Raw genomic sequence first — 9,734 nt, 5'->3', positions numbered from 1 at the left:
TGGTACCTTTTATCCCAATCAAGTGAATCTGACTGAAAGGACACTGCACTCTCCCTGCAGTAGCAATCTACTTCCTATTTATGTAGCAACAGACAGCACAGCATGTCAGCCAGAGATGTCATAGGGTCAGAAACAGTACATAGGTAAGTAGGTATGATGCAAAATAAACTGAGTAAGATTTTAAACGAAGAAGCTGCTGTGATAGATGGCAAAACATCCATGTCAAAACAGCAGTAGGACAACGGTACATGGAACGATAATAGTCGATTTATTTACACTTCTGTGCAGAGCTTGTCACTTAATGTTCTTTTCTTCCACTCTCATGAGATGGTTTTATAAGGCAACTCTGAGCTCAGAGTGTGGAGCTTCCACGAATCCCAGAGACAGGCCGTTCCAAAGACGGTAACAGAGAAGGTTGAAAGATCTGAGTCTTGATCCTGGCAGATGGACTGGTGCTCCCTGAGGGGTTGTAGTTAGTATGTGTGTTGCCACGGCTGTCCAGGGGGTGTAAGAAATGTCAGCGATTTGCGGAGGGCCTTCTTTTGGGTGAGAACCACCCAGCTTCATGCAATACGGACAAGAGGATTTGTGTCTGCGCAGGATGAGTTACATTCTGATAGCAAAATGGAGGACCTTGTCCAAAGGGGATTGATGTTACCAAGATTTAACATCTTCAGTTATGACTGTCAGAGAAAGTCAAGGTACATCGATATTCTTGAAAAGCTTTCTGCACTCTGCTGGTGCAGGCAGGATGTTTATTCTCTAGTTGGCATTTGCCAGGGCATGTTCAGATACAGTGGTTGAATTAAACCTTGGAGCAGCACTTGTAGCGTTGACTCTTGGAGTCTTGTAGTATGTGCTGGATGCGGTAGAACTGTATTCATGTTTCACGGAGCTCAGAAAATCCAGACTCGCCGTCCTCTCAGAGCACGAGGTCTGTGGCTTGACTAGTAGAACTGCAATAAAGAAGGTGACCTAGACCAGTTCTACCTCTCCTGACCTTTGAACTGATCATTGAGGAAAGCAGATCTACACAAGGTGCAGCTGACAGAAGTCCTGCCTCGAAGGAAGATCTGCACAGGGCACCTCTGACAGAAGTCCATCCTGGAAAGAAGATCAGCACATGTACAGCTGACAGAAGTCCAGCTGGGCAGGAAGATCTGCACAAGGCGCAGCTGAAAGAAGCCCCTGCCTGGAAGTAAGATCTGCACAAGGCACGGCGGGCAGAAGCCGCAGCCTGAAAGGAAGAACTGCATAAGGTGCAGCTGACAGAGGTCCTGCTGGAAGGAAGATCTGCACAGGGCACAGCTAACTGAAGCCCCTGCCTGGAAGGAAGATCTGCACAAGGTGCAGCTGACAGAGGTCCTGCCTGGAAGGAAGATCTGCACAGGGCACAGCTGACAGAAGGTCTGCCTGGCGGTGACCTCAAAGCAGTGAGAGACCCACAAACCACAAGATCCGTCAAGCCCAGCTAGCCACACTGGACGCAATGTACACCAAGCGCCTGATTTAGATTTCAGCGGATGGTTTATTCCATCACAAATGTGACAGGTATCCTGCCCGCCCCATTAAAAATGCATTGCATCCTATAGCAATTATAATAAAGCAGACAGGATATCTGTCACGTTTTGATAATGCCTTGGTGCTGTTTGCAGAGTTTTACTCCGCTGAACTCCACAAAGCGCCAGGGAAACTCCGCCGCTCTCTGCAGACTTCCACAAGTGGCAGAGTTTAAGTTGCACTGCACTCACTGATTTTTAGTGCCAGGAGTTTGACCCCCACTGTAAAATCAGCACGAACAGCACTACGCGTTGTGTCAGAGGGCGATGCTGCTTTCTGCCGCTCTAATTGATATTCAAATCGAATGGTAGCTTCATCAACGAGAATGGCAGATTTTAACACTCGAGTGGTCGCGACTTGCTGTGATTTCCTGCAATGAGAAATCTCGCCAGTAGGAGGTCTAGCGTGTTATATTTTCTCACAAGTGCTCGCCACTTTACCGTTGGTGAACCGCTGGAGAAAAAAACTCCGTTCTGCATGAAGTTTTTTGGACCAGAGTGGGCAAAACTTCACAAACTCCGCCGGCAGAGCGGAATTCTTCACCCACCCCTAGTTTTGAGGCAAAAATCTGTTGGACAAACTCCTAACTAGACCCTATGTCTGCAAGAAGTGTTGTAGAAGAAGTGAGATCCTTGGCCTTGTGAGCATGAGGCAGTTATCTGACTTCTGATGAACCCCACAGAGTGTACAACCAGAGGGCAGTAGGGGGGCCGAAGGCCATGAAATTAGGTAAACTTGAATATGAGAAATATGGAAAGGTAGAAATGCCGCATCACCGTTGGATAACTAACACCTCCTCCCACTCTTCCAAATGCCCATCCGGTCACAAATGGCATCCTGGGCCCCAAAAGGACAACATCATGCCAGATGCCATGTAATGTTGGAAAAAGGGGGAAAAGAGTAATAGGCGCACATCTGCTGCAGGGATATGTTCGGTAAATTATTGGTTGTGATGGATTCTCTATAATTACTCAATGACTGCTATCGTTGAATATTAAATTATATGAATCAATATTTGTTTACCTTATCTGTGCTTATAATGTAAAGGACGGGCCTTACAGTGAACCCCTCGCTCTGTTTTACACAAAAGCTCTGGAAGGAGGTGCATCTTACAGAACTTTATCCACCTTAGGAAGAACTAAAGACTTGCTTTTTAGAGTTATCTTTCAGGGCCAGAACCGGGTGCTGTAAGCTGCACTAGTTTCAGGACGATGGACAGATGTTATGGCGATAGGAAACCCCCCTCAACCCACAATAATGTTCCAATCTTCCAGGTTAGAATAAGTGAGGTAAAGACAGGAGTTGGTATTTGAGATGATCTTAAGTGAATAGGGAAGAACAAGAAGAAGTGTGTGAATGGAGTTACTTTTGTTGTATACTTCGTGAAGAGTTACAGAATATTTTGCTGCCCAGCCTGATCCATCTCTTTTTCTAAACTCTATTGTTGTTTAAATGAAATCTTCACCATATGCCTCTATCTTAAGCTATACCTCTATACCTCAAGCACTTGGGTGCTCTGTGATCGCCCTTACTCTGTAAATGTAATAAGATGTCACCTGATCAACCGAACTTTTAGTTAAATATCTTTGTATGATTAAATATTCCTTGCTAAGTTTCAAAAGCGATAAAGAAGGCGGAGATTTACTAAGAATTTGCGCTGTATTTGCGGCACAAAAGTGGCACAAAATGGCGCAAAATCTTTTTTTCCTAATTTACTTTCCAGCGCTAAACTTGTTTAGTGCTGAAAATAACGTTAAAGTAATGTGACACTGCGCATAGCATTGTTTCGCATTACTTTGTGCCATGGGTGCCTGCCAAGGGCGGTGCAAGGGCGCTCCCGTGCAACCACAAAACTAGGTGTAAGGAAGGAGAAATGCTTTCATTTCTCCTTCCCTTTCTGGCTTTGCATGCGTGCTGCACTATGCAACACATGTACAATATGGTAAAAGCTTTCCCTCGTGTCTAGGCATAGTAATTTGTACAGGAAGGGCGTCCTTCCTGTACAAAACCTATGCTGGACTCACACACACACACTCTAGCGCTCTGGTGCTAAGGTGTGTGCATGGCCCAGGCCCACTGTAATCAGTGCCGGCTCAAGGGAAAGTAAAGGAGAAAGCCATATCTTTGAAAATATGGTGCTCTTCTGTTCCCTCTTTGTTGCGCAGTGCAGCCTCGCGGGGGGAGGGCTGCGCTGCATTGTGTGGAGATTTGGTAAATCTCCCCTGAAATGTCTTTTATACCCAGTTAAACATTGTGAATTCTCGTTCCATTATGTTTCAATTTAGTAATTTTCAATATCTTTACATCCAACAGAAAACAAGCCTTGAATGTATGAAATGACCATCAATAACAAAGCTAATGCTGTAAATCTTCAATAATAGCAGAAATATTGAGCTACAGTATTAAGGAAAACATCAGCGCAGTGGGCGACAGAGGAACCTGCACACAAACGGACAGATCTCGGATGAAGCATCAAGGGCAGTTCAGTGATTGCAAGAGGCTGAGCTGTGCACCTCCACGCCACAAGATGAAGAAATGACCTTCGGAAAATTAAGGCAACAACAATAACAAACTGCATCCTGTATAAACAAGTGTCCAACGCCAGATTTGATCACAGGATCGGTATAGTGTGATTACCGTAGTGCTCTGTTTTCTAAAATGACGACAAGCCATCATTCAGTGCTCTAGGTGTATTTTAAACTCTTTCTGGCCAAACCACAGCAACCAGAGAAAAGCACAACAGAGCGGAGCCAGACAATTGACAGGTAAATGAAAGAGGAGTTCTTCTATCTAAAATACAACAGACTGTCCCTATTTGCACCGGCCAGAAGGAAGATACATCTTTACCCACAAGTGTGCATTGCCATAATCCAATCTAAAGGCACAATCGCCTACATAGACACCTTCTACATATTAGGAGTGTGGCAAATATTTGATGGCTATCGCATTTTGTTGTTAAAACAGAAATCAAACGTGCAAAATACTGCACACATATAAAGTGTGTGAGAAAAAACACAAGCGCTTTATCAGCCATGTTGGCCCATCAGGAAATGCAGTCATGGGATGTAGGCAAATATATACCCGACCCACAGACACTAACCAAGAAAAAAGAATCATACACATGCAGCAAGAGCTTTAGTTTGTCATCACTACTCAAGCTTCATCAGCACATGTACACAGGAGAAAAACCATTTAAGTGCAGTGAATGTGTAAAGAGCTTTAGTCACTTATCAAGCCTTCAAAGTCATCAGCGAACACACACAGGGGAAAAGCTATATCATTGCATTGAATGTGCAAAGTGCTTTAGTCACTTATCAAACCTCCAAAAACATAAGCGAATACACACAGGGGAAAAACCATTCAAGTGCAGTGAATGTGAAAAGTGCTTTAATCGGTTATCAAGCCTTCAAAGACATCAGCGAACACACACAGGGGAAAATCCATTCAAGTGCAGTGAATGTGTCAAGAGCTTTAGTCAGTTATCACACCTAAAAAGTCATCAGCGAACACACACAGGAGAAAAACCATTCAAGTGCAGTGAATGTGAAAAGAGCTTTAGTGAGTTATCAAACCTAAGAAGTCATCAGCGAACACACACGGGGGAAAAACCATTCAAGTGCAGTGAATGTGCAAAGTGCTTTAGTCAGTTATCACAACTTCAAAGACATCAGCGAACACACACAGGAGAAAAACCATTCAAGTGCAATGAATGTTTAAAGAGCTTTAGTTGGTTATCAGACCTAAAAAGTCATCAGCAAGCTCGCACAGGAGAAAAAACATTCAAGTGCAGTGAATGTGCAAAGTGCTTTAGTCACTTATCAACCCTCCAAAAGCATCAACAAACACACACAGGGGAAAAACCATTCAAGTGCAGTGAATGTGCAAAGTGCTTTAGTCAGTTATCACACCTTCAAAGACATCAGCGAACACACACAGGGGAAAAACCATTCAAGTGCAGTGAATGTGCAAAGTGCTTTAGTCAGTTATCACACCTTCAAAGACATCAGCGAACACACACAGGAGAAAAACCATTCCAAGTGCAATGAATGTGTAAAGAGCTTTAGTTGGTTATCAGACCTAAAAAGTCATCAGCAAACTCGCACAGGAGAAAAAACATTCAAGTGCACTGAATGTGTCAAGAGCTTTAGTAGGTTATCAGAACTACAAAGACAGCAGCGAACACACACAGGAGAAAAGCCATTCAAGTGCAGTGAATGTGCAAAGTGCTTCAGTCACTTATCAAATCTCCAAAAACATCAACAAACACACACAGGGGAAAACCATTCATGTGCAGTTATTATTATTATTAAATTAGACTTATAAGGCGCACAGCTACCCGGAGGTTTCCCGGCGCCAAGGACAGATGCGTCAATAATTACTGATTAAGTAGCCAGGTCTTAAGGCCTTAAGGCTTTTACGGACGCTAACATGATTAGTTTCATGACGAAGAGAGATAAGGAGGGAGTTCCACAGTACGGGTGCCAGATAAGAGAAGAGTGGCCCCCCATGCGGACAGATTTAAATCTTGGAACTGAGTATTATCCCACCTCAGGATGGTAAAGCATGTGGTAAAACATGTGGAAGCGTTTTTTTTTTAGCTTGTTGCCTCATGGGAAGTTGGTCATAAATCATTATCCCCAAATACGGGCGGATTGAACAGGCTGGGGAACTGTACCCATTTCTGGGGGCCAATGGCAGGGGCCCCACAGATCTTTATTTTTTCCTATTATCAGGACTTTTGTTTTCTCACTATTTAATTTTAGCCAATTGGTATTCATCCAACTGGCTATTTTGGATAGTCCAGTCTGTAGGGTGGAGGTTTTAGAAGTCTTATTGGCAGATAGAGAGAAAAGAAGCTGGGTGTCGTCAGCGTACGAAAAAATAGACAACCCAGCTCCTCCGCTGTAGTGGCTAGTGGGCCAACATAGAGATTGAATAACATGGGGCTCAGAACGGATCCCTGTGGTACACCAAACGGGGATTCATAAATCTTAGAGCAAGCTGAAGTGGAGAAAACCTGGAAGGTTCTTCCAGTAAGAAAGTTCTCAATAAAATCCTGCGCAAGGCCCACAATACCTCGTGATTTAGAACTTTTAAGGAGAGTATGGTGGGACACTGTATCACAGGCCGCACTTTGGTCTAATAAAATAAGGGCAGCTGTTTCTCCTTTATCCAGTAATCGACGGATAGTTTCTGTCACCCCCAAAAGAGTTGTTTCTGTCGAGTACTTGGCTCTGAAACCTGATTGAGATCCATGTAAGATCTCATTTGTTTCCACAAATTGAACTGTCAATTCACATGTTTTTCTAATATTTTAGAAAAAACGGGGGGAAGAGAGATTGGTCGGAAATTAGATGGTTCTGCTGGATCTGCATTGGATTTTTTCAGTAGGGGAACTACCATCGCATGTTTCCACTCTGCTGGCAGAACAGCTTCTTTCAATGAGGCATTAAGTAGTTCCATCATGGGCTGTAGGGAACTATGCTTTATTTTTTTAAGAATCTGAACAGGTAGTGGGTCTTTCGGCGAGCTCGATTTAAGGCTGTTCAGAATTTCATTAAAAGACATCAAGTCAAGTGGTAGCCAGTTCATAATTTTATGGCAGGGCGCAGGATCAGATGTCTCCTCTGCTTTCTTATCTTCAAAGTTAGAGACTCCGGTGTTCATTTTGAGTTCCCGCTTATTAATTGATAGTTCTGTATACATTTTTTCTAACTTCTGAATAAAAAATTTGGCCACAGTGTCACACTGAGTTTCATTACAGTGAATGTGCAAAGTGCTTTAGTCGGTTATCACACCTTCAATGTCATTGAACACAGACGGGGGAAAAACCAATCAAGAACAGTGAATGTGCAAAGTGTTTTAGCCGGTTATCACACCTTCAAAGACATCGGCGAACACACACGGGGGAAAAACCATTCAAGTGCAATTAATGTGTAAAGAGCTTTAGTCAGTTATCAGACCTAAAAAGTCATCAGCAAACACAAACGGGGGAAAAAACCCTATCATTGTAGTGAACGTGACAGTAGTTTTTGCAGCTCTTCAGCATTGTTATCATCCGCGAACACACACAATAGAAAAACCATTCAAGTGCAATGAATGTGGGAAGGGCTTTAGTCAATTATCAGACCAATTATCAGACCTACAAAGACATCAGCGAATATACACGGGAAAAACAATATGATTGCTGTGAATGTTTGAAGAGCTTTAGTCAGTTATCAACCTTACGAAAACATCAACAAACACACACAGGGGGAAAGTCACTCAAGTGCAATGAATGTGGGAAGAGCTTTAGTCGACGATTAGAGCTACAAAGTCATCAGCGAACACACGGGGAAAACATAGAAGGGCACTGAAAGTGAGAAAGGCTTTTGTCAATTTTCGATCCCACACAGCCCTCAGTGAATACACTCCTTCATTTAACTCACATGGAAATAATCCTAGAGATGCAGAGATTCCGGAAAGAATTTAAGAACATCAAAAATGATATTGACCCATCTGAGGACATAGACAAGAGCTAAACAGTTATGTTATGTTATGTTAAAATGGGACTTTTATAGCGCAACGGCTACTCCAAAGGAGTGTCCCGACGGTTATCAACCTTACTAGTTATTGTGAGACGAATGAATTACGGAAAAAGATAAAATTCAAACTATGTGGGACATTGAAATGCCAGATGATAGAAGACCCTAATAGCAGTAAAGAAGAGAAACAGATAACAGTATTTGCAGAATTATAAAAGTATTTGTGTCCAGTGATTGTTCACTTCTGTACAGCATAGCAAAGTGACATTATGTACCAGGATACACAGTGGAAAACAAGCACAATGTGGATTAAAAGAAAATAAATATTGTTGATTTTTATTTGGTGAAGAAGAGATACAAAGAAAAACATTCAATCACACCTGACCACTCTACCTGTAAAAGCAACACTGAACAATACTGGGACTAACAACTGTATTTTCAGCTAACCTGTCGGATTAGTGATAAAACCTATAAACGCAACACACCCAGAGTGGACATGTCGTCAGGGCTCTGGCGATGGGAAGCTTAATTGGTAAAATGCATGTATTACTATTAACAAATGCCTCAGCAGCATATATAATGAACTAAAGTGAAGCGCAAGTGTTCAAGAAATAACCTATTTTTAAATATAAAAGCATAAACCTTGTTTTTGCTGCATCTTTTACACACTGTTATCGGTTGTTGGATCAGCTCGTGCCTCGGGCCTTATAGCTAAGTGTAGTAGGAAGGTTGTTCCAACAATGGCCCTAATTATCCAAAAGTGATGTACATCCTATTACTTCAAAACAAGTGACAGAAATATAAAAAACAAGTTTTCATTTTTATTTCTATTTTATTAGTGTTTATTATATATTTTTCTTTTCTTTTATTCGATATAAAACATTAACCCGTGGCTCCTCCCCGACTTGGCTATCCCTATTCATTATGTGACTTGCCAAACTCTACTTTTTACCAGAATTGAGCCATTGTAAGCAGTAGACTGTTTGAAGATGGTGGTGAAATAGAATAATCCCACATCAAAAGAATATATGTGCCAGGACAATCATTTGCACTCCCAGCAACTCGTCTTCCACACTGATTGTCCCTTGTTCTCAAATGTTCTGAAGGATTTGTCGTATGAATGCCAGAAGTGGCAGTGAGATTCATGAAGCTAATGCTAACAGGAGTGTGTCTGAGATGGAGAGGGGGAGAGATAAAGAGAGCGAGAGACAAAGAAAGGAGGAGAAAAAGAGAGAAATGTAAGGAGGGGGAACGGCACGTTATTTGTACTTACCTAAAAATAGAAGAAGCCGAATACATGTCAATGTGTGACATCACCAGAGAAATGGGCTGAACACCTATGAATTTATATGTTTATTTTTAATACCTATAGACTCATTTTATGCCAATAAAAGGGCACAAGTAAGGAAAATAGTGAAGGAGGCCATTATCATATGCAAATCACATTGACGTCACATGAAGTGATGTCAGGCCCTTATAATAATTTTCACGTGAAAGGTTGAGGACTGTTTTAAAAACAAGAAAAATAAAATAATGTAAAAATAAGTTTTTGGTTTCAGTTTTTATACATCATGTGTTTTCCCACTATTAGTTTGTCATTTCCGAGTTTAGTTACAAAGTATAAATATTTTTAAATAGATATGTGGAACT

General features: G+C 42.0%; 1 protein-coding gene across 1 annotated transcript; it reads left to right on the top strand.

Annotated features, from left to right (window-relative positions):
- Positions 1 to 3,896: 3,896 nt before the first annotated feature.
- LOC147737540 (uncharacterized) lies at positions 3,897 to 9,244 on the top strand. Its single transcript, XM_086936319.1, has 3 exons — positions 3,897 to 5,597; positions 5,683 to 5,828; positions 8,167 to 9,244. Exons 1-3 carry the CDS (start codon positions 4,593 to 4,595, stop codon positions 8,297 to 8,299), a joined length of 1,284 nt encoding a protein of 427 aa, XP_086792445.1. The 5' UTR covers positions 3,897 to 4,592; the 3' UTR covers positions 8,300 to 9,244.
- The last annotated feature ends 490 nt before the right edge of the window (positions 9,245 to 9,734 follow it).

Source organism: Lissotriton vulgaris, chromosome 1_1 (genome assembly GCF_964263255.1).
Source record: "Lissotriton vulgaris chromosome 1_1, aLisVul1.2, whole genome shotgun sequence".
NCBI classification, from domain to species: Eukaryota; Metazoa; Chordata; class Amphibia; order Caudata; family Salamandridae; genus Lissotriton; species Lissotriton vulgaris.
The sequence above is the reverse complement of the archived record's forward strand: the minus strand, read 5'-3'. Positions and strand labels throughout refer to the sequence as shown.

What these genes read in the sequence shown, in the direction of transcription:
- LOC147737540 (XM_086936319.1), top strand. Translation starts at nt 4,593, where the DNA reads ATGTTGGCCCATCAGGAAATGCAGTCATGGGATGTAGGCAAATATATA. An exon ending in CAGGAGAAAAACCATTCCAA is followed by an intron (nt 5,598 to 5,682) that starts GTGCAATGAATG and finishes AAAACATTCAAG; the next exon opens with TGCACTGAATGTGTCAAGAG. An exon ending in CAAAAACATCAACAAACACA is followed by an intron (nt 5,829 to 8,166) that starts CACAGGGGAAAA and finishes TATCAACCTTAC; the next exon opens with TAGTTATTGTGAGACGAATG.